This window comes from Solanum tuberosum, unplaced genomic scaffold (assembly GCF_000226075.1).
Source record: "Solanum tuberosum cultivar DM 1-3 516 R44 unplaced genomic scaffold, SolTub_3.0 scf00477, whole genome shotgun sequence".
In the NCBI taxonomy this organism is placed as follows: Eukaryota; Viridiplantae; Streptophyta; class Magnoliopsida; order Solanales; family Solanaceae; genus Solanum; species Solanum tuberosum.
This window is the reverse complement of record NW_006239397.1, coordinates 313891-341872: the sequence shown is the minus strand read 5'-3', so window position 1 is coordinate 341872 and position 27982 is coordinate 313891. Positions and strand designations below refer to the sequence as shown.

The 27982-nt window shown below is 35.8% G+C and overlaps 2 protein-coding genes across 2 annotated transcripts in view; both read left to right on the top strand.

Annotated features, from left to right (window-relative positions):
* The first annotated feature begins 145 nt into the window (after positions 1-145).
* On the top strand, positions 146-4561 carry LOC102599458 (fructose-1,6-bisphosphatase, cytosolic-like). The gene is made up of 12 exons (XM_006364073.2): positions 146-514; positions 1883-1930; positions 2017-2091; positions 2168-2229; positions 2329-2395; positions 2504-2617; positions 2784-2870; positions 3063-3133; positions 3203-3268; positions 3796-3882; positions 3968-4043; positions 4244-4561. The coding sequence occupies exons 1-12, from the start codon at positions 356-358 to the stop codon at positions 4352-4354; spliced, it is 1023 nt and encodes a 340-aa protein (XP_006364135.1). The 5' UTR covers positions 146-355; the 3' UTR covers positions 4355-4561.
* Positions 4562-6129: 1568 nt separating this feature from the next.
* The window catches only part of LOC102599132 (exocyst complex component SEC5A-like), a 25318-nt gene continuing 3465 nt past the window's right edge, over positions 6130-27982 (top strand). Inside the window, exons 1-16 of the mRNA XM_006364072.2 lie at positions 6130-6657; positions 7229-7383; positions 7472-7557; positions 9634-9828; positions 9919-10046; positions 10173-10331; positions 11164-11268; positions 13965-14039; positions 15615-15752; positions 15845-15997; positions 18611-18754; positions 23478-23604; positions 23678-23888; positions 24817-24932; positions 25014-25242; positions 27490-27583. Of these exons, the coding sequence (XP_006364134.1) occupies positions 6283-6657; positions 7229-7383; positions 7472-7557; positions 9634-9828; positions 9919-10046; positions 10173-10331; positions 11164-11268; positions 13965-14039; positions 15615-15752; positions 15845-15997; positions 18611-18754; positions 23478-23604; positions 23678-23888; positions 24817-24932; positions 25014-25242; positions 27490-27583 (2490 nt within the window). The 5' untranslated portion in view covers positions 6130-6282. The remainder of the gene's footprint in view (positions 6658-7228; positions 7384-7471; positions 7558-9633; positions 9829-9918; positions 10047-10172; positions 10332-11163; positions 11269-13964; positions 14040-15614; positions 15753-15844; positions 15998-18610; positions 18755-23477; positions 23605-23677; positions 23889-24816; positions 24933-25013; positions 25243-27489; positions 27584-27982) is intronic.

The following is a 27982-nucleotide window of genomic DNA, read 5'->3' as shown; positions in this document are numbered from 1 at the left end:
ATAAAAAAATTACACATGCTTATTTATTTGTTGATCGAAGAAATCTTTATATTATGTATACACATTTTAAAAATATTAAATTTATTTACTTATAAAATATTGAAAACACTTCTAAATTTACTAGATGATATGGTATATGATCTCAAACTCTTATAACTGCGTGAGAATCTGTCTAGAAAAATGCTAAAAATACTGCTAAATAGGAGCCTCGAATTGCGGGACTACTGGTGTGAACATGGAATTGCGTGCCACCTAATTTTCCCCAATCTATATTTTGATTTTGATTTAGAATTGTATATACTGTTTTTTTTAGTAACTGAAGAGTTTGAGGCAGAAGAAGGAAGAAAGTAGAGCGATGGATCACGCAGCAGATGCTCATCGGACTGATTTGATGACTATAACTAGGTTCGTGTTGAACGAACAGAGTAAATACCCTGAATCTCGCGGCGATTTCACTATTTTGCTCAGTCATATTGTTCTTGGCTGCAAATTTGTTTGTACTGCTGTTAACAAGGTCAGTTTTACTTACTTACTATATATAATAGAGATGAGATCGTTGACTTTGATTGACTGTTACAATCTTACTTAATCACATTTGTTTCCATGCTCAATTTCCTCATCCAATCATTTATATGTTCTTCATCTCTAATTGTTATTTGGGTTTTGATGCCTGTGCGGGTGGTGTGGGAGATAACACGTATTAAGTGGAATACTCGAAGTGTGAGCAAGCTGGATGGATATAATAGTCATAAAAATGATAATCTTGTGTATGATGATTGTGTTGGTGGGAGATAATAAGTAGTAAATGGAATAATCGAAGTGTGCATAAGTTGGATGGATAGAATAGTCATTAAAAAATGATCTTGCGTATGATGCATGTGCTGGTGGGAGATAACATGAATGAAGTGAGAAAGTTGAAGTATGTGCAAGCTGATCGGGGCTAGTCGGATAGAATAGTCATAAAAAATATAATCTTGTTATGATGAAAGTGCTGGTGGGAGATTACATGTAGTAAGTGGAATAGTCGAAGTGTGCGCAAGCTAATTGGACAGAATAGACAGAAAAAGATAATCTTGTGTGTATGATGCCTGTACTGGTGGGAGATAATAGGTACTAAGTGGAAAAATTATAGTGTGTGCAAGCTGCTGGACAGAATAGTCATAAAAAAAAAAAATCTTGTGTATTATGGGTTGGCAATTTGCTTTAGAAAAGGATTGCTCTACTTAGGCTATGCATGAAAATGTATAATCTTGCTATTGAGAGATCTCTTTTTTATCGGTAATCCAGGTATGGCTACGCTATTCGGTTTTAGGTTTTCTCATCATTGTCGGTTAGTTTTGGGGTCAATTTAAAAAGAAATAACTCTTAATTAGTGTGAAAATGAAGCTTGAATTTCCACCCAAGGGTGTGGCCAATGAAGTAGATTGAGAATCCTGAGGTCTCAAATTCAATTCCCAATGGAGGCAAAATATTAGGTGGTTTCTTCTCATCTATCCAAGCTTTTATCGATAAAGTTACCCGGTACCTGTGCTTTTGGGAGGTAGTAGGCATGCAAGCTGACCGGGACACCACGGTTATCAATTTTGTTTTTTATAATAAAGCTTTAATTTTTACAAGTTCATTGCAAGAATTTGAGATTTAGTTGAATGAAGATATGTCATTTCTTCATTCTTTCTTCTCTATTCAAATTTACAGCAGTTCCTGGTGGATTGGCTTTAGAGCTGCTATTTGAACTATCCTTCGTTATTATGTTAATGGTCATAGGCATAGGAAGCCTTACTGCAGTGATTCTTTAAGCATGCACTTTAAACTAGTTTTACGTTGTTTTGTTTTATCCTTCCTTCCATTATTGATGTATGTACCTGTGGATACATCTTTTCAGGCAGGTTTGGCCAAACTCCTTGGGCTTGCTGGTGAGACTAATGTGCAGGCAAGTTGTTAGAAATGCTTGCACATGTAGTTTTAAAGCATTTAGTTTTTTGTTTCTTATCGAAATTTTATAATTTGTAATTGAAGGGTGAAGACCAAAAGAAACTGGATGTACTCTCAAATGAAGTTTTCATCAAGGCTTTGGTCAGCAGTGGCCGAACAGTAAGACCTACTCATCTTTAATGTAATGTGCTAAAATACCTAGTGGTCGTGATCTTAAAGATCTCAAATTATACAGTGCATTCTCGTGTCTGAAGAAGATGAAGAAGCTACTTTCGTAGAGCCAGCTAAGCGTGGAAAGTATGTATTGTAGCTCTTCATAGTTCATAGTATTTACAACTTTTAAGAACCAAGTTGTTTTCATTAATATGACTGCATTTCATACAATATTCAAAACAGGTACTGTGTAGTTTTTGATCCTCTGGATGGATCTTCCAACATTGATTGTGGTGTTTCTATTGGAACGGTATCATTCCAGTTTGAGCTATTAATTTTTCATTCACAGGCTTTTAACTACGATAACTTTTACCTATTAAGTGATGTCACAATGACATAATGCATCTGTTTTATCTAGATCTTTGGGATTTACATGATGAAAGATGTTCATGAACCAACACTAGATGATGTCTTGCAACCTGGAAAGAATATGTTAGCTGCTGGATACTGCATGTATGGAAGTTCTTGTACGGTACGGATATTGCCTTTTATGGCAAGACTTGAAAGTGTTGTTGGATTCCACAAACATAGATCCAAAAACTATACGAATTATTATATGATTCTTATTGGGAACTGTTTCCAAGTGTGAATCACAATTACCAGTGACAATATCTTTTTTCGGGTTCGGTTGTTTGCAGCTTGTCTTGAGCACTGGAAAAGGTGTTAATGGTTTTACACTTGACCCCTCTTTAGGCGAGTTCATTTTGACTCATCCAGATATCAAGGTAACATTATTCCTCAGCTGTTTACTTCTATTCAAAGTGCACACGTATCTCCTTCCTTGTCTAGTTTTTGTAACTATTATTTTCTGCGTGTCAACATATCCAATTTATGATTTTCTATTTGTTTGTTTTGTGTTATTTTGGTTGATGCATCTTTCTGTTTACCAAGATCATTACATTGCTTCCCACATGCAGATTCCGAAGAAAGGGAAGATTTATTCAGTGAATGAAGGAAATGCCAAGAACTGGGATGGTCCAACATCCAAGTATGTTTAATGAGTTTAGTATATACATTTTCCAGTTTCTATGATGTCTTACCTTTCTTCAAATTTCAGATATGTGGAGAGCTGCAAATTCCCCAAGGATGGTTCTTCACCCAAATCTTTAAGATATATTGGAAGGTATACTTGAGCTGTGTAGTGTGAGATTTTAAGTGCTCAAATTGCTTAGTTTCTTACGTGTGATGTACGTAGAAATAAAGATGAAAGACTTCTGGTGAATCATCTATTGCTAACGTGAATATCATGATAAGAATCATTCAGTGACCGTCTCGCAGCTCTTATAAGTTAACTAGAGTTCAATACTTCAAAAGTTAAAAGGTTCATATGAGATGTGCAGGTAGGGTCGTATGTATGTCAAACACTTATAATCAAGCTCGAGTTGTTTGGTTTGATTGGATTGGTTAAAACAGTTCCTTATATTTCATTGAGATATGAATAGGTCTTGAGAATTCTGAAAACCGACAATGAGTTTGATGTTGGTGTTTTGTAGTTTCAATTGTTGTTATTGCTAGAGTGCTGCTTAGCTGACCTGATTAAAATGCAAAAGGTGGATTTCTGTGTTGCCATGTTTTGTTAGATGTATGTTAAAAATGTTGCCTGATGTAAAGAACACCTCATTTTACATGAATATGGACTGTAACTTGCAGCATGGTAGCTGATGTTCATCGCACTTTACTCTACGGAGGTATCTTTTTGTACCCAGCTGATAAGAAAAGCCCCAATGGAAAGCTGCGGTAAGTTATGAACATCCTCTGAGTCATGAAGAAACTTCTCAACAATAATTTTCTGAAAGGTTACAAATGAAATCGTACGAAACAGGGTTCTCTATGAAGTATTTCCCATGTCATTTCTGATGGAACAAGCAGGAGGCCAAGCATTTACCGGAAAGGAGCGGGTAAGATATCTGAATATTTAGTTACACCAATAAAATAGAAACTTTAAGTTTGTTTTGACTCCACTTAGTCCTTGCCAAAGAATTCTCATCAAGATTAAGATTTTACTTTAATCTAATGAAAACATGAAGCCAACAACTACGCTTTAGTCCAAAACAAGTTGGGGTCGGCTATATGAACTCTGATGGACCATGTTATGCAGGCGCTGGACTTAGTTCCTACGAAGATACATGAAAGGGCGCCAATATTCCTCGGTAGTTACGATGATGTGGAGGAGATCAAAAGGCTTTATGCTGCTGAAGAGAAAAACTAATGGATGTACATTTACATTCATTATCTCACTTCACAATTCTTGCTGATGCTCATTGCTAATTTGTTGAAATATAGCAAATTGCTGGTTGTTATAAGTCACAAAAATCATCAATTATGACTACAAATGTATGTTCCACATTAGCTTGTTAGCTACTACTGTGGTAATTATACCTGCATATAAAGGCGCAATCTTCAAAAAAATTGTGTTCTGTGTGCATGTATTTATTTAGTCATTTCCAAATGATGATGAAAGAACATACTGAAATACTCGAGAAAAGTAGACCAGAAAATATGGAATAATAATTCAATGAGATGTATTAAAATAGTAAGATTAGCTTATCTCATATACCTCAAACGCATAAAATATCCTTACTTATTTCATCTCGCGTGCGAACGACCCCAAAATATCCTTACTTATTTAATCTCGCGTGCGAACGACCCCGTAGTATTTCTCATCATCTGCAGTATTCTCCTTTCCATTTCCTTGTTCTAGCATTTAATATCTTCTTTAATCCAAACGCGTAATGATATCTTTGCTTTTCTGATATTCGACTATAGTAATTAAAAAATATTTTTTTTTTTAACTTGTGAGTATGCAAAATTACCATAATTATTAACGATTTCACCATTTAATAACTCATATATTTATTAAGCTTATATTATTTTTATTGTATATAATATAGCTTTGAAAATAGCTTGAATATAATATGTTTCCTACATAAATTGATTTAAAATATCTATTTGTACTAATGGAAGGTTAAATATTAAAAAAATTAAAATGAACTTATCAATAATGCAACAATAAAAATAAGAGAGAAATATTAAAAACAACATCCCCTTGGTCTCGCAGTCAGAGGCGAATCTAGAATTTCAAGAAGACGGGTGCACCATTGTCAGGGGCGGCTCTGTCCCTTTAAGAAAAAAGGCAACTAATTTAGGCTTTCAAATTTGAGGGGCCTTATTTATTTTAGCAATAATAAGTATAGGTTTTTCATAAGAAAAATATTAAATACATTTGCAAAATAAATAAATTTTATTATAAAAAAAGTCATTAGAAGAAGTTTAAAAAAGGCTGAATAAAATAAAATGCAGCATCTGGGAATCGATCCCTCAACCTCAAAGTGGAAAACTGACACTCAAACCAATGAACCATCCAGTTGTTTGTGTTCATGGGTTCATTCAGTTGCTATTTGACATATTTTAAAAATTATACATGTAATACATCGAGTTTTGTCGGATGACCACGGGTTCAAGTGACCCATTTTTTAAGCCTAAATTCGCCCCTGCTCGCAGTTGGTACCTCTTCCTTCACAAGAACACTCCTATACTCCTTATGAGTACACTATTAATTATATCATAGTTTCTGCTAGTTTTTCGAGATAAATATACATATATACACATGTTTCTTTTCGAAGTTGACGGATGCACATGCACCCTCACTAGCAAAGCTGGATCCGCCTCTACTTAAATACACTCCCGATCTACCACATGACATATCAAGTGGTTTCAAACTCTTGTAGGAGTGTGGAGGTCTTAAACAAAATTCAAGATAACATGATGACGTGTGAGAATTTAAGGATGTATTTTACTCATGTGTATTTAAGCTAAGTTATTCAAGTAAGTGTTGTTAAGGCGGTATAAAACTAAAACTAATTCACACCAAATTTAGGAATATTTCCAATAGTTTTTTCCAAAAAATAACATGATGACGTGTACAAAATCTTTATCCCAAATAAAATAGTAGTAGTATTTGAAAGTAGATACTCCATGGAAAAGGTCTTTTTCCTTTGCTCTAAAAAAGAGGATCAACGAAAAAAGTTGCGTTTTTTCATACTTGTTTCAATATGGCATATCCAAATTCCCTCTACAATTTCCCTGTTAGAAGAATCAATTACTATCGCCGAATTCAAATTCACCTACTGACCAAAAATGTCAAGCGACAGTGATGAAGATGAGCTCTTACAAATGGCATTGCAGGAGCAATCAACTGGTAAGAAGCCGTCAGAGCCACCACCGAAGCCGAAGCCGAAGCCGAACTCGAGGAGCGTCGGCAGAAGAGCGGGAAGTATGGATGCTACGCCGAACAGAAAAGTGCAGCAAAAACATAGAAAGGGAGTGGACGAGGAAGAAGATGATTCGGACTTAGAGATTCTCAGCATTTCGTCTGGAGATGAGGATCACGCATCCTCTAAGAAGGAAAGTAAGGGTGCCTCGAAAAGAAGGGCTCCGAAAGCTGGGAAGGATGATGATGAACACTGGCAAGGTGGCGAGCCTGATTGCTGGAAACGCGTTGATGAAGATGAGGTATGTAAGCTAGCGTTTGCCCATAGATTTTCGGATTGTCAAATATCTGTTTAACCGTGAAATTTGATAAATATTTTCAAATTCCCAAAAATGCAAGTCCAAAACACAACGTCAAAAAACTCAAATCTTCAATTTTTAAGTTTCATCATCAAAATCTATGACAATTGGTTCCATGTAAAGTAGGAATTTATGATAATTAGTCAAGGTGTAGGATATGGTATGATGATATTGTTTTGGTTGTATTTTTGCATGTTAAAGATTAACAGCGCTTTCTAAGTATTAGTTGAATCAAGTGGTGTGGAGGAAGTATTGACAAAAAAAATTTAATATCAAAAGGAATTTTGCTTTATTGGTATGTCCGTGTCAGCACTATAGTTGCTTATTTACATATCAGAGATTACTCTTTGTATCATATACATTTGGGAGTTGTTCATTTGAAGGAGTTAGTTTTATTTTGTGAGGTCCTTTATATGAATTTCAAGTTACATTCCATGTGGAAGTGGATAAATAGTCTTCTTTATCATTGTAAATCAGAATGTGTGTAGAAATTTTTAGATCAAAACTTTTTCAGCTAAGACGTCATGTTCGGGACATGAGGGAGGCTAGAGCAATTCCAGCCACTCAAATTAAGGCTGAGGAGGAGAAGATGGCATTGGCAAAGAAGGCACTTCAGAGTTTGCAGTCTTTCCCTCGTGGCATGGAATGCATAGATCCTCTAAGATTGGGGTACTTACTATCATCTTACTTTTTATGCATTTCAAATTGTTCACTGGTAATTTCTTGTGCTAAATGGGAGGCTTCTTTGTACTTACAGGATAGTTGACAATAGAACATTAAGGATGATCAGTGAGCACTCATCAAGTTCCCCAACTATAGGCGAATTAGACCCCAAAACTCGAGGTACTTAATTCTGTCACCAAATTACTTTATTGTGTTAGGGCTTCCTTGCCTTTCCTTATTCATTAGTATTCCCTCAGAAAATACCTTATCATCAGCCTCTTTCTAACATCCCGAATTGTATGTGCTATGCAATGGAGATTTTGAGATGAATCTGCACAAAAAAAATTGTTCATAATACACTTTGTATGGTGGATGATATGTCACTTTATGTACCCACAGCGATTGGATGCTTCTGGATTCAACTGTGGGTACGTACTCTTAGTACAGTTGAGTGAGCTTGTTTTATTGCATTATCCTTTAGGCCTGTAGCTGTGCTCTCTTTGTAGTGCTTGTACGTATATCATGATCTCAAGTTCACATGGTAAGGCATGTGAATGTTTAGGCTCCTAAGCAGATTAAGACAGAGATATTTCATTCCTTATGTGGTGGATCCCTTGGTAATGATGTTCTACTATCCTATGAGGAAATTATCATTTTGTGGTCAAGGAAAAAGCATGGGTCCTGGGAGTGCTGCTGTAGTGCACTTTGTATGTGTACGAAATAGGCATTTGGATTACTAGACAAGCCTAACAATTGGTGACTACAGCGGTATGATTTTCTGATTATACTATTTCCTCAGTTTTGTTGGTGGGGAGATCCCTTGGTGATGCGTGCAGCTCTTGAGAATATCATTGGCGGTGGACAGAAATGCAGGACGTGCACTAGAACTATGCTTTGGCTTTGACTGAGCATATTATAAAAAGAAACTGCTGAAGCTATTCCTTAGAGGTCACCCCCCCACACACCAAAAAAGGAAAAGAAAAGAGAAGGAAATTAACACCTGCCTCCATATTGGAAGCCCAAATGGGTTTCTTCTATAGATCCTATGTGGGAAGGAGCATCTTAATAGAGATAGCTCTGGACTTATAAGATGTTGCAGTCATGTGAATCCCCATCGTATACCCTTACCTTGAAATGAGCTTTGATTACTTAGGTTGAAGGTTGAAACACAACTATCAGAGTGTCCCTTGTGAAATGTGATGAAATATTCTGTAATTGATTTAGAGAAAAAAAAAACAATTTTTAAATCTATTGAAGTATTGAATAGACTTAGTGAAATTGAAGATTGGTCTATATCATTGTAGAGTAGTACAGAATCTGAATGCATTGTTTAGTTTGATGGTAGTGATCATGAGATATGATTATGTATAAAATTTGAACATTACTAAAATTATAAGATTTGTGATGTACAAGTTCTAGGCATACTATTTTTATTCTCCTTATCCCACCAGTATCCCACAAACCAAGCAACGGTTTGTCCTGTTGTTTTACTTCAGGGATATTAGGCACTGTTAAATGACATGGTTGTGTCACTTAAAGAGACAGAGTAATGTGAAGCCAGGGGTTGTCACTTCATGAGAAAAGTGATGTGCTTCAGATAGTGAAGTGCCAAGTGATCTATGCGAAATCTACCATTTCTTTCGGATCTGAGTTCAAATGAGGGGAAAAAAAGAAGAGAAAGAGAGAGGTTGCTTCACTTTTGATTTACTTCTTTGGTCCTCTTTTTCTTCTTCTTCAGACAATGACTCTTTCTTCTTCTTCTTTCATGCAAGCCTTCTTCTGCTGTTACTTCTGATTCTACGCTTCTTTTCCATGTTCCCTTAGTACATTTTCTATTGCAATTAAATACTGCAAATCAGTTCTTTTAACGGTTGACTATTGAAAACTAAGGGCTGAAGTTATATCTCAGTGGCCTAGTTAGAATTGCATCTTAATGATGTTTACATTTGAGCTGTTGTGTTAATGTAGGCATTATTGTATATTGGATGCTAAATTAATAGTTTCATTGAAGTTTGATGTCATAAATACTGAATTCTCATATGTTAAGTGATTTTTGTAATTTCTGTAAATCATGCGCGTCGTTTCTCTCTCTTTGCTTAAAGCCCGAGAACTGACAGGATCTTGTTGATTGACTACTTGTTTCCTATTTTCACTATTTAATATGATTTCCTTCTATAGTTTCTCAATCTCAGGCGAGTTATGTTTGATTCTAATCAACTGATTTTTTGTTTACAAGATCTTGTGTCAATTTTGCAGAGAGGTTGAATTATTTTTCTGAGAAGTTTGACTCAAAATTGTTTATATCCCGAATCCACCAAGATACTGGTGCAGCAGACTTAGAGGGAGGTTCTGTTTCTTTGAAGACTGATCTTAAAGGACGTATGCAGCAGAAAAAACAATTGGTCAAAGAGAATTTTGATTGCTTTGTATCTTGCAAAACTACGATTGATGGTTAGCTTCACATCTTGTTTGGGATGGAGTTCTCGTCTTACTTTGATTTATCATCGGAAGATCTAATTGGGTTTGATGCTTTTGCTATAGATATTGAATCAAAGTTGAGACGCATTGAGGAAGACCCTGAAGGTTCTGGCACTAAACACTTATATGATTGTATGCAAGGAGTCAATTCAATTGCTAACCGTGCTTTTGAGTCACTATTTGAAAGACAGGTAGATAGGACGTGATGCTGTATTATTTAGTTCGATCCATTTAGTGAAGTTGATTATTGTAAGGTGTGGATTTTTTTACTCTTCTTTTGTTGTTAGTATGTAACAAATAGAAACATTTCCGTGTAGGCTCAAGCTGAGAAGATAAGATCTGTTCAAGGAACGATTCAGAGGTTCCGAACATTGTTTAACTTACCCAGTGCCATTCGTGAAAGCATTAGTAAGGGTGAATATGACCTGGCAGTCAGGGAGTACAGGAAAGCAAATTCAATTGTGCTGCCTTCTCATGTATGCAAGATTTAATTAGTTAGTCTGTGACTTTTACACTTGCAGTAATGGAATTTGCTTTCTGTTTGAAACTATTTAAAATTGATCTCAATCCTGCAAACAGGTACACTTACACAAGAAAATGCAAAAGTTTATTGCAGCTATGCATGTACACGTCTCTGTGTGTGTGGCGCCCTATGTTTCCTGGTCTTAGTAATCAATTAATTGAAGATTCCTTGTGGCCACAGTAACGTAGTATACTCCAAACTAGTACATGGCTGTTGACAATGTTCAACTCTAGTAATTTGGGTAGCAAAATCTTAACTTCAAGAACTATTTTAGAGTTACTTTGTAAGTTTCAGCGAGGCCCTCCTACGACATACATTTTGGCAAATGTGAATGCTATATGCTAGGAATTACTGTCTTTTCTTTGCTTAACCCATCTGTGTTCACCTCAATGTAGATGAAACAAAATGTCCTCATTGCCTTGTTTAATGACTCCATGCTTATTTAAAAGAAATGCTTTAAGGCCTCCCTTATTTCTGACTAGTGCAGGTTGTTTATGCTCCTTGAAATGTAGATTCTTTGGGTAGGCATTAACATGGTAAAACGTTACTTGATCGAGTTTCATGCTTTTGGTGTCTTTAGTTTGATTTAGTAGTAAATATGTGTGCTCAACTTTTATGATGCTCGACACTTTTGAGGTTATCTTTTGATTATTACTTAAGTTTCTTTGTTTAGTTTTTCTACTTTTTTTGCATATAGATTCTGCCTTTTTTTGTTATTTTTGTCATCATTATTCAAAGGTTTTGCTTTTGTTTTGGTCACAAATTGTTTTATGTGTCCTCTTCAGGTGGGAATTTTGAAGCGTGTCGTTGGGGAGGTTGAAAAAGTTATGCAAGAGTTTAAAGGCATGCTTTACAAGTCTCTGGAAGATCCTAATATTGACCTGACAAACGTAAGTCATCCTTTAGTTATTTTACCAACTTGAGTTTATTTTTTTGGGAGGTACTATATATGGAAAGTGCAGGATGACATAATGGTGGGATGTTGGTTCTCTAAGGGCTCATTTGGTACGAGGGATAAGGGATAACTAATCCCACAATTAATTTTAGGACGAGTTTATCTCCTTAACATATTCTGTCTTTAGTTTTCAAACACATCGTAATGTTTCAATATAAAGTTCTAAATATTCTGTAGACAAAATCTACAAAAGAACATATGAAATTGTTATTGATAAATGCAGTACTAGATTTATTACCAACCTATATTATGTCTTTATTTCCAATACCTTCCAGAGTGGTCAAGAAGCTAGACAAACTGAGAAGGGATTTTATGTGGCTTGGAACAAGGAAGGTAAGGGTATGCACTAAGTTAGATGGACAACAGTTTAGCAAGAACTCAGGTGGTCTTGGTATCAGAATCTGAGGGTACAGAATGAATGTTTGATGATGAAGTGTCTGTGGAGAAACAGTGGAAGTAGGTTATTCAGAACAAGTATGGGCAGAGCAGGCCATGGTGCAATATTGTCACTAGTACTTATGGAGTTTCAGTTTGGAGGTCAAGAAGGGGTCTTTGGACCAAACTCTCGGAGAATGTTACTCATAAGGTGGAAATGGTAACAGAATTCTTTTTTGGATGGATGAATGGAATGGCCAGGCGGCATTGAAGAACACCTTGATCTCTTTTCTTTGTGCACTAACCCTGAGGCCTATGCTGTTCGGACTCTTCAAAAATGTCACAGGAGCGTGTTGGATACTCCAAAAGTAGTGTATTTTTGAGAATCCAACAGAGGTGCGGCAACAATTATGGAGAGGAGCAACATAGCCTAAGGCTGCAGTGGCTGAAACTTGGTCCATAAATGGATGTGATATTCAACTTAGGAGATATTTGAGTGATTGGGAGATGGATAGAGTAGATCAACTATTACAAGAAGTCAGCACCTTCAAAGGAACTTCTCCAACTTCAGATACAATCAGTTGAGGCATGCTACTGATGGCAAATTCTCAGTGAACAGATTATATAAAAAAGAGGTGAGGGAGTAACCAGGAGGGGAAACAGGACCATGGGAGCAGATCTGGAAAAGTTGCACCAACTAAGGTTAAATATTTTTCCTGGGTGGTGGCTACGAAGGCATGTCTAACACAGGTGAGGCTGAAAAGAAGGGGGTCTCAAATAGTTTCCAGATGTTCTTTTTGTAACGAGGAAGAAGAAACTTAACAACCACCTGTTTTTGCATTGCAAATTAACTTCAAAGATCGGTCACTATTTCTAAGTCCCACAGAAACAAACTGGCCAATGCCAGAACAATATTGCTGATTTATTGAGCTGTTGGATTAGGAGGGGTGGGAGCAAGAGCCAAAAAGAAATAGTGGATAGTAATCCCAACATGCATATGGTGGATAGTGTGGAGAGAGAGGAATTAGAGATGTTCTGCGGATAGGTTTAGTTCCATTCATAATGTTAAATAGAATTGTATTATATCCCTTTTATTTTGGTGTAAAGAGGAATGTATAGATGAAGTTGAACAGATAGTAGATCTTTTAGGTTCCTTGTAATATTTTCTCCTAGTTTGTAATTCTCTCTTAAGGTTGCCAGCATGTCCTTAATGCTGAGATAGTATGACGTTACTAGTTTTTTTTTAAAATACATGAATTGTTGCAGTGAAGGAAGTCAAAAGGAGGAAGAATGAAGAGGAAAGTAGGTTCTATAAATCTACCAAGAGCTTTTTAGAGATGACTCCTCAGTCTCACGGAAAGTTGCTTAAGCTTAATAACGTTCAGGATGCAACAAAGTAAACTCAGTTTGTTTACCTATTACCTGCTATCTTATTTGTTAGTACACATTACATGGACCAATATCATCTATCAAATGTCAATTCCGAGCCCATAAGTATGTTGTTTTTACATTGGATGCGAATCCATTTATGAGTGTCCTTGATAAAATATATCTACTCGCTATGCAAGAAGAGATTATTTAAGAATTAATGCAATGGAACAATGCTGGATGAAGTTGGTTGCAATCACAACGGATCATGTGGTGTTTACTGTTCCTTTTTGACATGTTGGCTTCCTTTTCATCCTAGTTCAGTTACTTCTAAAGGTTTTTGATGTCTATCCAGAATTGAATGTATCATCTTGCTTCTCAGCCAAGAGTGTGTTTTAGATGCAAAACACTTCTAATTATCTGCTTATATTGTAGAGCATGCGGTACTGGATAGAGGAAAATACGTACTGGACTATAAATCTATCTTTGCAGTACACGGGGGATGCCAATAAAAATTGTAGCATATTCCACTTATACCTGATGGAAGATTTAGTAATTCTGTATTCGTTGTCTTGCTTGTGTTCCCCACTTGTGGGATCACACTAGGTTTGTTGTTATTGTTGTTGTTGTGTTGCTTGTGTTAAGGTGAGTCAGATCTCAGTATTCACCAAACACTTTGATATTATCATTGTTCTTACAAATGATTGATTTCTTATAAAATTGATTCAGTCACAGTCTTCAGCTCCATTTGGTTTGACTCTACAGACCTTGGCGTTGGGTTCAACCTTTTAAATGCTGACAATTTTACTCATTTATTAGTTTTTAAAAAGTTTTGAGATTTCAAACTTCACTTTTTACTTATGTGTGATTTCTTAATGCTTCTTGTAGCTTGAAAATATAGTGAGGCTCTTGTTGGAGTTGGAACCTGAATCAGATCCTGTATGGCACTACTTAAATATACAGGTGAAGCATCCAAATCCGATATCATCCTTTTAATTACATATTAACATTATGCTTAGGTGGATTAGAGGGGGGTGGGGGCGCTCTGCCCCCACAAGATCCAATACCCTTTGCTGGAAGGTGTTAGGTTTGGACCCCCTCCCCTTCTTTAAATGCTGTTTATTTGTTGGCTTTTAGAGCCCTAATTGTAGTTGATTCTATCAAGGTCAGTGCTCAAGAAAATTGGACCAAGGTGATAACATTTGATGTAAACTAATGGGGAGAGTTTCGTATTCAAGAGCTATATAAAAATGAATTTTCATTAAAAAATGTGTTACGAAGGGTAGCCTGTTCTCTACGCATAAATGCTTAAAACTTTAGAAAACATTGAAATACTACTGATCTCTATAAAACATCAATATTTTTCCTTCCACGTAGTCTACATCAGTTCACAGGGGTCACTTCCCAAGCTTTACTTCTCTTCCCTTTGCTCCTTAAAGCCAAATTGTGCAACACATTTTTGTATGGTAATCCGTAACCCGCTTCTCCCATTTCAATTACCCAACAGATTCCATATTATACTCCATAGTTGATGTGCCACCTGTCAATGAAGTAACAACAATATTTTTGGGTTAGTACCAGAAGTAATAACAATCATGTCTTCCCTTGGATACCCTGCTCTCTTAATCAGGGAACACCCTCTAACTTGAGTAATCTTCCTCTTTATTAGATGTATATGTATGTAGTCGTGATGCTAATAATGCAAAAAACATATGTTCATGATGCTCTAGGGATCTACATTGAGGACCGAGAGAAGTCTTGTTCTCCCTTCTCAGCAATGTATGATAGAAGGATCTTACAGTGAAAAGACCATTAATTTGTCTCTCCCGTTTCCATGAGTCACTCAGAAAGATTCAAGGAAAAGAGGAAGCTAAAAGAAAAATTTGGCTAGTTTTACAGAGCTTATCATATTAATCCCTCCATTTGCATTCAATAAAGTCTAAAACCTAGTAAGATATTTTAAGTTATTTGTTTGTTGTGAACTTAGTTCTACAAACGATACTATATTTAAAACGATATTCTTATTGGTCAGTTCTTTAAGTTATTTTATGCCACTAAAAAACATTTAAGCAGTTTAATATTGTCTAAAATGTTGATTAAGAACCAGCTATTGGGATAAATAAAGAAAATAGTGAGTCCCTTAAAAACTTTTATCTTCTCACTGTTTTATTACTAACAAACTGATCTTATACTGTTTCAAGGTTTTCATTGCTCTAACTAATCAATAGTAAAACATATGGTAACATTAGTACTTCTAGGCTTTAGCTTTATTCTCTATCTATCTCCTCTGAACTTCTATGCTTTCATGTTTGAGAAATCTGGCTTTTCATTGCTTAATTCTCATAGAATAGTAAAATGCAGGGTATGTTGTGAAAAAAACCTCTTCTCTTCCTAATAATGATTGACATTATTTTTCCCCTTTAAGATAGTGTCTCCCCTTATGGATGTGGCAAATGATATCTAGCTTTATGAATGACATTTGATTCCGACTTATCTACCATTGGAAATTTTTTTGGATGTAATTATGCTATTTTTCAGAATCACAGAATTCGAGGCTTGCTTGAGAAATGTTCTTTAGATCATGAAGCTAGGATGGAGAATTTACAGAATGAGATGAGAGCCAAAGCTTCATATGATGCAAAATGGAGGCAAATTCAGCAAGATATGAACCATTCCGTAAGCATTACTGTCTGTAATAAGAATCTGTTGTGATTATCAATTTGACTGCTTATTAATGATCCTCATTAAATGTTATAAATATATGTCAGTCAGACATTGATTCGGAACTGTTAGTGATGACCGGTGAACAAGGTGATGCTTTTAGAGGAAAATATATACGTAGATTGACTGCTGTTGTTATCCATCATGTACCTGCCTTCTGGAAAGTTTCTGTTTCGGTGTTCAGTGGGAAATTTGCAAAGGTAATGAGACTCTCTTATCCCATTTACATTATTCATCAGGTCAGTCCATATATTCTAAGACTAGAAATTAGATATTAAGGGCCCGTTTGGTCATACGAAATGAAATCATGATATGAAATCATGAGATGAAGTTAAAGTTTTGTTTGGACATGCAATTTGGACTAACAGATAGATAAAAGGATGATAAATGAAAATGAAGATTGTAAAGCACTCACGGAAAGACACATAAAGTTGGTAGGAAAGATTTTGCCCATAAATGAAGAGGATAAAACAATTGTGGTATAGCATGATAATGAATATTTTTTTTTTTCTACTGCCAAATGGTTGTACTTTGAAATGTTATTTAATTTAATACACCATTTAGGCTAATTAAATGTAAAGCATGAGAGGAAAAAAACAAGGAATAAATGAAAAAATGGAATATGAGGAAGCACAAGAATTAAATAGTAGTGTAATTTTCAGAGATTAATACACATTACACAAAAAAATAAAGAATGAAGTGGCACAAAAATTAATTAGCAGTATAATTATTCAAAAATTAACACGCATTTAAAATCATTTTAATTATAAATTATGAAGATGAAGGAAAGGTTAATATGAGAATTTGGGAGTTTGGATGAAAAACAGGACATGGAAGAGACTAATGCAAAAGAAAAAAAAACTCCTAATTGGGTTTAAATACAAACCAATTTAATTAGTTTTATATGTGGTATTAAGTGGTTATTTGGCCTTTTGTCTTAAAAATATTGCTAGGTGGAATTTACTTCAACATTTATGGTGTGAGGATTTTATTAAGTCATTAATGCAGTAAATATTTATAAAAAATGGCGAACAAAATACAAAAATATGATATTATGATTGATTGTAATGTAACTTTTCATTTAGGGCCTTTCCACTTGTAATATGATACATGATTATTATTTAATGATTAATTAAATAATTTATAATATTATAATTTAGTGTAGGGGTAAAATGGTAATCCAACTTTGCATTTTAGAGCTTCCTACTTTTAATAATATATGATATGATGATGATGATGGTATGATTAAGATATCCTCTGTCATCTACCATTCTACCAAGTCAGTGACATGGTAGCTTTTGTGGAGTAAATTTGAGGCTCTGATGCACTTTCAGAATAAAATTGATAAATTAGTACTTGCCATATGTAATCAATCTTGCTTTGTTTCCCCTTTAAATTTGTTTTTTCAGAATCTATTACTAGCGGCGATTTTGGACCACTTTACTCTGACTAGTTTGCTTACACATGTTGAAGTCGTGGGACATGTAAAACTTTTCTGATGTATGTTTGAAACTAATTAATTATAGAAATATTTCTTGTGCTTTCATCTTGTCCAACTTAAATCAGATGGTTGATTTGCAAGTTTCTAGGTGAACTCACTCTTCAAAAATGAGTGCTGATTCTAGAGAGTATGCAAAATCTCTGAAGATTGAAAAGTCCAAATGGTCTTATGATGCAAATTTTCCAAGTTTAGATGTTGTGGGCATTTTAAGATAGATATTGTAATTTTTTAAATATTTTTTTACTTGGAGGTTTGATGAAAAGGATAAGTATCTGAATGATGGTCGTTAACACAGGCCAGTCGAATCTAGTTCCATCTTGCATATGGTGGTCAATTTGGAAGGAAAGAAACAATAGGTGCTTTAAGAATATTACTAACCCAATGCAGAAAGTTAAAGAAAACTGCATTAATACTCTATATTTTTGGTGTAAAGAAGAGGATATATATGAAGTAGATCAGTTAGTAGATTTCCTAGGCTCTTTGTAATCATGACTACTTGGCCTTTGAATGTTTTTTTTTTTGTTTGGTTGCCAGCATACCCTCATTGCTGATGAATACAACTTTACCATTCTCAAAAAAAAAAAAACACAGGCCAGTTGAAGCATAATGCTATGAAATTTTATTGCTTCCAGAAAAGGGTTTAAGTCCCATATACAATAAGTATATCGACGGGGATTGTAAAATATAATCCAATCACATTAGGTAACTCAGTCTGGATACAAATAAAGGTTCCTTGATTTTTGCTACAGTTCATCATAAGTGATTCTTGTCCGGGTCTCACATGTTTGTGAAGTTGATTTAGTATATAAAAATTAACTTGCATCTCCCGAGCATTCTATTGATGCAAAACATCCCTGTAGACAGCAAATTTCATAGTATTCTCAACATTACCCATTTATTTTTCTGTGTCATTACTTTTCTGCCACTTTTTGTGTTGGTAGTACTGTGAAATAGCACACTTCCGGACCTCAACTTCTGGGTTTCTTGGCACTATGAAAACAAGCATCCGTGATTAGATAGCTGAAATCTGCTGCACCATTGCTGCACTGAATTTTGGTTGTGTCCATCTGTGATGGCCATCTATCTTATTCCTTTTAATTATAGTTTCTCTTTCATTCTTTTTGTAATGTTTGGCAACTTCAAGTGGTATATTCCTGGGGATAGATCTAGTTATTACCATTTTTTTCTCGTTAATAGAGAAATTTGTTGCTCCTCCAATTTTGGGGATGCGCATTAGTTTTGCAGTCTTTTCTATTGAAAATTGCTTCCATTTTCTAGCTCTTTGATTTAATGGTTCTTTTCTTGTAAATAGGCATCCCAGGTGTCTTCTGATTCAAATGTCAATGCCTCTGCAAAGAGAACTGAAGAAAAAGTAGGAGATGGAAAGTACTGTAGTCATTCTCTTGATGAAGTTGCTGGGATGTTGCAGAGTACTTTATCAGCTTATGGATCCGAGGTAAATGCTTCCTCTAAAATTGGTCTTTATCTTTTACCTTTTGTATCACTTTCTGCTGAGACAAACAGTACCATTATTGCCAAACAACCAGTTTAACCACTGCCTAATTCAGAAGAGAATCTGACTATCACAATCCATATTAAAATGGACTAGCTTAGATCTCATCAAAGATAAAGACAGTCAGGTAGTTAGAAGTGACTTTCCTGCAAAATATAAATTCTCACGATGATTCCAGAAATAAAAGATCCTTAGATTTATGGCACAAGTATATAGACAACTTAAGCTCTTTCTTTTTTTCTTTTTATGGGATGTAGCACATATATTATGTGAATCTCTATATCCATTGCTTTCTACTTTGTCCCATTTAATTCTAATACTGCTAAATATTCATTTTAGTGTAAATTAAGAGTTCTTTAAAATTAGTCGAGCTCTAAATCGCTCACTTATAGTTGTACTGATACAAGTTTCTAACCATTTCTTCAGACATATATCATACCTAATGCAACTGTGACAACAACAATAGCTAAGTATTAGTCCCAACTAGTTGGTATGCCTATATTTTATTGTAATCTTAGTTAAATCTTCATTGATTTCGGGAAATTGTAGGTTTTCTGAGAACTTTCGTCCATGTGATTTTAGGTCTATTTCGTCCCTTTTAACATATTCAATCTTCATATAGTCACACACACAAACCAGTGCATTTGGATCTTTACATTATATATGGCTAAACCATCCCAAGTGACTTCTTTTTTATACTCTATGGGGTCGTTTGGTGTGAGGGATAAACATAAATAGTCATGGGAAGGTTTTGAAAAGATTAGATTCCTCAAGGAGGAATTTCATTTGGCAAGGCAACAAAGAAAAGAAAGCAATGCATTTGGTCAAATGGGAATGCCTCATCACCAGCAAAAGGATGGAGGACTTGGCATTAGAGACCTCAAAGCCCATAACCAAAGCTTGTTGATGAAATGGTTATGGAGATATAACTTGGAGACTAATGCATTATGGAGGAGATTTATACATGATAAATATGGCCAAGATGACCAGTGGTGCTCAAATTTTGTGAATTGTCCCTTTGGAGTTGGAGTTTGGAGAGCCATTAGATCTTTTTGGCCACTTTTGGCTGGAAATATCAGTTTCAAAGTTGGCAACGGGAGGAAAATTCTCTTTTGGCATGACAACTGGCTTGGGCATGGTCCTTTAAAAGTTTTGTTCCCTGATTTCTACACTATTGCTACGTTACCAGATATTAACCTTGAATCAGCTAAAGGAGTACATGGGCGGAATATTACTTTTTGAAGATTATTACATGATTGGGAATTGGATAGAGTCGTGGACTTGTTCAAGACCTTGGAATATTTCCAAAGCTTCAAAGAATCTGAGGATAGGTTGTGCTGGAAATCTGGAAGTGATGGAGTCTACACTGTCAAATCTGCATACAACTACCAGATTAGACAAAATGCACAATTTGACCAGTGGCCATGGAAGTTCATCTCGAAGACTAAGGCCCCTTACAATTGGCTTGTAGCAAGAGAAGCATGTCTCACCCAAGAAAACATAAGAAGGGGATTTCATCTATGCTCTAGATGTTGTATGTGTGGTGCAGCCAGAGAAAACAATAGCCATTTGTTTCTACATTGTCCCATAACTGGACAATTATGGCAACTTTTTTTGAACTTGGTAGGACTAAGATGGTCTATGCCAGCAACAAGTTGCGATTTATTGAAGTGTTGGAACTATAATGGTGGTGCAGTGAGACAAAAGAAGTGGTGGAAACTTGTCCCAGCTTGTATATGGTGGACAATTTGGAAAGAGAGGAACTACAGAATTTTTTAAGACAAAAGCAATCCTATGCAGAAAGTCAAGATGAATTGTACTCTTTTGTTCCTTTTTTGGTGTTAAGTTCTGGTGCAGATCTAATTCATATATATATGTATATGTACATGTTACCAGTTTCAAAAAAATAAAAAATTTGTGTCTTGTTTGGTTGCCATGTTTGGAATAACTTATCCCACCATTTATACCATAATGATGGGATAAGCTATCCCATATACATGGTGGGATAAGTTATCCCAGGATAGCTAATCCCTGGATAACTTGTTCCCAACCAAACGACCCATATGTGCTACTTGTGCTCTCTACTTACTGTGGTTATTTCTAATCTTGTGTGATTTTATTTCTATCTCAAATTACTGCATTTTTACTACATTGATATTGTGGATAATTTGGTCTTAGATGCCTGCCATTCACTCCCATGTATATTGCAGGTCTTAGCACTGTTTTCTAGCATTTGCTTTACTCTTTTTAGGCATCTTCGTACTGCATCGAAGTTGACCTCCCTCCATTTCAAATCTCCTATTTTGCTCTATATGTTACTTCTTCATCTATCATTTCCAATATCCTAGAAGATTGAGTCTAGATATCTGAATTGTGCGTGATTGGGCTCCAATAAGTCCATTCAATCTTTCTTCATTTCGTTGTTATGGATGTTGCAATCTGTAAATTATGTCTTGCTTCTACTTTTCTAAAACCCGTGATCTCTAGAGTTCTTTTTTGTTTTACTTCCTTACTAGTTTTGTCAATTAAAATAATATCATTTGCAAAAGGCATGCACCACAGAACCTCATTCCAAAAACTATTAATTAGATCATCTAGGATAAACAAGCAAAGGCTCGAGGCAAATCCTTGGTTTACATCCACAGTCTTTGTATCTCAACAACAACATACCTTGCGTATTCGCACAAAGTGGGATCTGGGGAGGGTAGAGTGTACGCAGAACTTAACTCTACCTCAGAGTTGAGGTAGAGAGGCTATTTCCGATAGACCCTTGACCCAAGGCAAAAATAGACTAGAAAAAGACATAATGGAAGTACAAGAGACAATAGGTAGTAACAAAACAACAAATAGTAGCAGAACAGTACTATAACAAAATAATACTATAATCGAACTACACAAAACCATAGCTGGCAACAAAAATTGAAGAACAAGATATTATAAGGGTAGTCCTACGACTACTAGTAAGGGCAACAAAAAAATGCACTCCTACCTACTAGTATGCACGCACTCCTACCTCTAACTTTCTACCCTAATTGTGTCCTCTACAACTTCTTATCTGAGGTCATGTCCTCGGTAAACTGCAACAGTGCCATGTCCTTTCTAGTAACCTCTCTTAAATCCATACATAGCCAACCTCTCACACCTACGGATGGGGGCAGCCGGGTATCTCCTCATCACATCTTGTCTTCAACCGAAGCCACTCCCAATTTGTCTCGGATATCCTCATTTTTCGTCCTATCTCTCATAGTAAACCCAAATCCATCAAAGCATCCTCATCTCTGCCATCTTCATTTTCTCTTTCATTATTCTCATACTTGGGGTCTTCCATTCATATTAATCTTCGATGTAATTCATATTTTGATATGGATTCTTTTCACTCCAAGAACCTTTCTCTCTCTAATTGTTCTCAAATTTTTGACTAGTCAGTCATATTTATCTTTTTATATACGTATTTGATATGGATTCCTTTCATACCAAGAACCTATAATTGAAGAACTTTCTTGGCACTTTATTGTATGCTTTCTCTGGGAATATCCTTCCTTCTTCCTCTTCTTATAAATTCTTCTTAGCAAACATATAAACTCTACTGTAGTACTAGGCATAAGTCACACTTGTCTCTATCACCCTTATAATGTCCCTAAATCTATACCCGATAGTTCTTTCCCAAATTTCAATCTATGGATCGTAAGTCTAATACTGCAGTAGTATGTTGTATCTCCTTTTTCTTATATAATGAAACCAACATGCTCTCTCTTCGGTCGTTTGACCGTTTTTACTCCATGATATAACATTGAATAGCTTGGTTAGGCATGCTACTGTGCTTTCTTCTGGCCATTTCCATGTTTGTACAGGGAATACCATCTAGACCGTACAATTTTTAATCCTCATATTTTTCATGACATCCTTCTTTTTTAGTAGACCTCATCATATGAATGTAGCTAAGGATTCTGGTCTGTTTGGTCGTATAAAAATCTGTACAGTTATCCTCGTGTCTTGTATTGAAAACTTGAGTGAAATATACTCTCCATCTCTCTTTGATCTCACTATCTTATGTCAAAACTTGTTAGGAAATAGACATTCATGGGTTGAGTTTTACCTCTCTTCTATCTCGGTGGTGCTAGCTTTATATCTTATGTTTTCAATTTTGTCATACACACTGCTAGCTTATATATCCTCTTGTGTCTTCTATAATATGTTTGGTCAAACTTCTAAAATCTGCTTCTTCTTCTTTTTTGATAAAGCAATTTTTTTTTGATAAAGTAAAATCTGATTATTTGCAAAGTGCTTTTTGTCAGAAGTGTTTTCTCGGAGAAGTACTTTTGGAGAGTAGCAATTTGTGTTTGACTAATCAATTAGAAGAACATTTTTGCCAATATTAGAACAGTAATTTGTGTTTCTTTTAGCTTCTGAAAAACAACTTATGCTACAACTCAAAGCACTTATTTCCCCCCTACCCCAACTTTCTAACATAAGCACTTTTTGGAAGAAAAAAAACATTTTTAGCTTCCCAGAAGCTTGGCCAAACGTGCAATTAGTCTGTTTTAGCTGACAATGGATTTGAAAATTGATATGGAGCTTTTTCTAGTAGATCGGATAAGCTTTTATGATTTAATATGCATCATGCTTCTTCCTAACACACATCATTGAATGTTGAAATTACTAACAGGTTCAGAACACATTTCGAGATCTTGAAGAATCAAATATTCTTTGCCCATACATGAGTGATGCCATAAAAGAGATATCTAAAGCATGTCGCGCTTTTGAAGCCAAAGAATCAGCACCTCCAGTTGCTGGTATGTTAATTTTCCAAGTTGACATACTATTGTCTGTGAAATGTTTCCAAGTGATATCTCCGGTGATTAACAGTTACGGCATTGCGCACACTTCAGTCTGAGGTCACAAAAATCAATATATTGAGGCTCTGTTCTTGGATGCGTACTACAACTGAGAAGATAACAAAAGATGAGACCTGGATCCCAGTATCTATCTTAGAGAGGAACAGATCTCCATATACAATTTCTTCCTTGCCTCTGGCTTTCCGTTCAATTATCACATTTGCAATGGATCAGATCAATACGTAAGTTATAGATGCCGCAAAATGCTGTATGTATATTTTACACATATCTGTACCTGTGATCTAACCCTCCTGCTACATATTGCGGTAAGCTGAAGTGTTTTTCCCTAGCTAGCTTCTTTTCAATTTGCAAAACACTTGTAAAATTGCCTTTAATGTTTGCCCGGAAGTCATTTAGTTTAGTGTCAACTATTTTAAATATAAAATACGTGCATCTAAATACATGTGTTTGTGAAGCTATCAAGAGAGATTCAAGTATACATAGGCTCGCGAAGAAATATATATGTTAAAAATAGACTTTCGTGTTTCCTCAGTGCTATTGACACACGCTCGTGTCCAGACATACTAAGTAAGGGGGATTTGATTTGAATTGTACTGTGGTTTGGTGATACTTATTGACTTACTGTAACAAGTTATGCTTATTGATACCATTAATTATTGTGACAACTCCTCCTTGAATGTTTTATAAGTGAAACAATTTCGAATGGCATCTTCTTATGGAAATCCTAGCTACTCTTAGCATTATATTGAGAAGTCTCATTGATATTGCTTTACATATTCGTCCATAGGCCAAATCCGATATGGAATTATTGTACTCAAAACACGAATATGCAAACATGATGACTTATATGTTGTTCTATGTCTCCATGAATTTAGGAACTTTTGCTTGCATTGTATTATTTGGTCTATGTACCGGAACTTATATGCAGGATTATACACCAAAGATCTTTTTCTGGCTCTATCTTTAGCAGATACATAATTTTCTTGTTAGCGAAGATGCAGTGCCTCTTGTCTTCTTAAGTTGCTTGAGCACTGTAATATAGGCCTTAAGGAAATAGACTTGAAATTGTTACTCGGAATGAATTTTGCAAAATGTACGAACAGTTGGTCGATTATTGCACACTCATTTCTGTATTTTTATTCTTTCCAGAATGATCCAGTCTTTGAGGAATGAGGCTATGAAGTTAGAGGACATATTCTTGCTGCTTCAAGAAATTCAGGAGTCTGTCAGACTTGCCTTTTTGAACTGTTTGCTTAATTTTGCCGGTATGTAAAGCAGTTGATACCTCAGCATTTCAGTAGCTGATAGACTTTGGAAAATAATACAAAATTTTACACTCTAATTAGGCCAGCTGGGTCACACTGGCAATCAGCTTCTGAACGAATATGACAGAGAGAGTTCACATTTTCAAAATGGACATGCTGAACCAGAAGATAAATCATTGGATCCTCTTCCAGGAAGTATTGTTAATCCACATAGACAGTTGCTGATGGTCGTAAGTAATATTGGATTTTTCAAAGATGAACTTGCTCATGAATTGTACAGCACGTACAGACGAACTTGGCAGCAGTCGAGGTACAATAATAGCTCTCGAGTACTTTATAGCTTTTAAATCAAGTTAAGCAGTACAGGTAGCTCTCTAGTACTGTATAGCTTGTCCACTTCATATGATTTCTTCCGTCGAATATAATGTCAGAAACATTGCGAACAATCCACTCTATAAGGGTTGACAGGATTAAGGGTACTTCGTTAAATCAATGTGTTGCAGAACTACGTCCAGGTTGATTGCCTAAAGAGTTGGCAATTCGATGGGCAATAGGAGTTTGTTTGTTTTCTGAAACTTTTCTACTTTCTGTAAGATAACAACGAAACTATTGTCTTTTTTTTAAGGGTTTATCTCTTAACTTTTTAGTTGGAAAACTTTTTCTTTTCCCAGGAATTTGAAAGATATTCTCTGAACAAAGAAGTAGTGATGCGCCATTAGGACCTAAAAGGTTCACTTGAATAGTTCTTTTTGGCAGTCATCTCATCTTTAGGACTTTGACAGAATAACATTTTGTCGAGCTACCTAACATCAAATTAACATCATACTATCTAGTGTCTTTAAATCCCCACCTGAGATGCACTTCATTCTTGAGGGTTGGTGCAATGCAGTCTAGGCACATATCTTGCTTAAGCAGCGGTTTAGCACAGGCACTGCATGTACCTCTATGTTCTTGGCTCTCTTCCATAAATAGAACAACACTAAACAATAAAAGGGAAATGACAAAGTACTATACTGATTTTAGGATTATTTGAGTGGGTATAAATAGGAAATTAGACACTAAGTAATCTTAACTAGTCCCTAATCTGTACCCTTTATCATAAATTCAAATGATTATTGAAATTGACTGACATGGTTTTCTTCAGATATTCCAATTTTTTAAGTTTTTCAATCCTTTGATCTAGAGAATTATTTGTACTACAACAACATACCCAGAGTAGTCCCACAAGTGGGGGTTGGGGAGGCTAAGATGTACTCAAACCTTATTCCTATTTATTTTTTTGCGTAGAGAGGATGTTTCCAATAAATCCTTAGCTCAAAAGAAGTAAAATCAAAGCAGGATCAAAAGAAAAATAACGACAACAAAATTGCAATACACAAAGCAAATGGAGCAAAGAGGGGATTGCTCAAATGGTAACACTCTCCACCTCCAATTCTGAGGTTGTGGGTTTGAGTCATCAAGGGAGAAAAAAGATGGGAGCTCCGGGGAGAGATAAAAAAAAAAGTAGTGGTAGGATTAAGAATAAGATACTACGCGGATACTAAATAATACTACTAAATAAGGAGAAGATGAGAAGAGAAGACTAGTCCCCTATCTATACCACATAAAAGTATGAATACCCATTACCCTTTATCCTTATCCTCGATCTCCAGACCTTCCTATCTAGGGCTATGTTCTCAGTAAGCTGAAGATATGTCATGTTTTGTCTAATCACCACCCTCAGTTCTTCCTCAGCCTGCCTCTACCTTTTCTAAAACCTGCTGTAGCCAACCTCTCACATCTCCTTACCGGTGCATCCGTGCATCTCCTCTTCATATGTCCGAATCATCTCAGCCTCGTTTCCCTCATCTTGGCCTCCATAGAGGCCATTCCTACCTTGTCCTGAATAACTCCATTCGTAATCTTATCTCTCCTAGTATGCCTACACATCCATATGAGCATCCTCATCTCCACTACCTTCATATTCTGAACATGCACGTTCTTACTGGCAACGCTCTGCCACATACGACAATGTGAGTCTAACGAGCTTACCTTTATCACTTGGTGACACATTCTTATCTCACAACACCTCGGCTGTGGGCCTCCATTTCGCCCACCCCTGTTCCAATACGATGTGCGACATCATCGTCAATCTCCCCGTTTTTCTTGGATTATAGACCCAAGATACTTGAAACTTCCTCTCTTGAGTATGACTTGCATATTGATCTTCAATTCCACCTCCTCTCACACATCACGTCACTGAACTTGCACTCCATATTCTCTGTTTCCATAGAATTATTTGTATTCATAGTTATTTTTTCCTGGACTACGTAATATGTATATAGCTTTGTTTCTTTTCTACTTTTTTTTGTTTACTCAGCTCTCGCTTTGTACTTAATAAAGCCGTAGAAGATATGAGTAACAGTAGCCCAGTGCACAAAGCATTCCATGTTTATGCAGGTTCCGAGGAAGGTCGCACCTTAAAGGGTGTGATGTAGAAAGCCGTAGAAGATACTCAGCGTTTTTCTACGTTTTTCCCCTTTGCTAACACTGATACTAAAGTGCTGTGCTACCGTAGGGGCAAGGATGAAGAGGACGCTGATATGCAAGATCTTATTGCATCTTTCTCTGGGCTTGAAGAGAATGTTCTTGAGCAGTATACTTTGGCAAAGGTATTCATCTGTAATGGATATCCTTCTGCTTTGTTTCATTATGGTTTCCACCTGTTATTGTTTCGAGAATTCTTAAAGAAATTTTCCGAAGTAAATTAAGGTACATGTCTGTAGGAATTCCAAGTATATGAATGGTGCACAAAGCACTATGCTAGATGCACAACTTGTTAGTTATAATCAGAGATACCTGTGCCTTTTGAAATAAATGACTTAAGAACATTCTTAGTTTCATAACTATAGAAGGTTTATGCTCCCTATCGTCACTTAAAAAAGTGTCAGTTCCCCTTTTAGTATTCTCCTAATTATTATGTCCTTTTACTTCTTTTTTCCCTAAACAATGTGTCTTCTATCAATACTCAAGGAACACCGAGTTGAACAGATAGCCTCTCTGCCTATATT

Excerpts from the sequence above, each read along its gene's own strand:
- LOC102599458 (XM_006364073.2), top strand. The coding sequence starts at position 356 with ATGGATCACGCAGCAGATGCTCATCGGACTGATTTGATGACTATAACT. Across the intron at positions 515-1,882 it reads TTTGTACTGCTGTTAACAAG|GCAGGTTTGGCCAAACTCCT; the intron begins GTCAGTTTTACT and ends ACATCTTTTCAG. Across the intron at positions 2,230-2,328 it reads GAGCCAGCTAAGCGTGGAAA|GTACTGTGTAGTTTTTGATC; the intron begins GTATGTATTGTA and ends TATTCAAAACAG.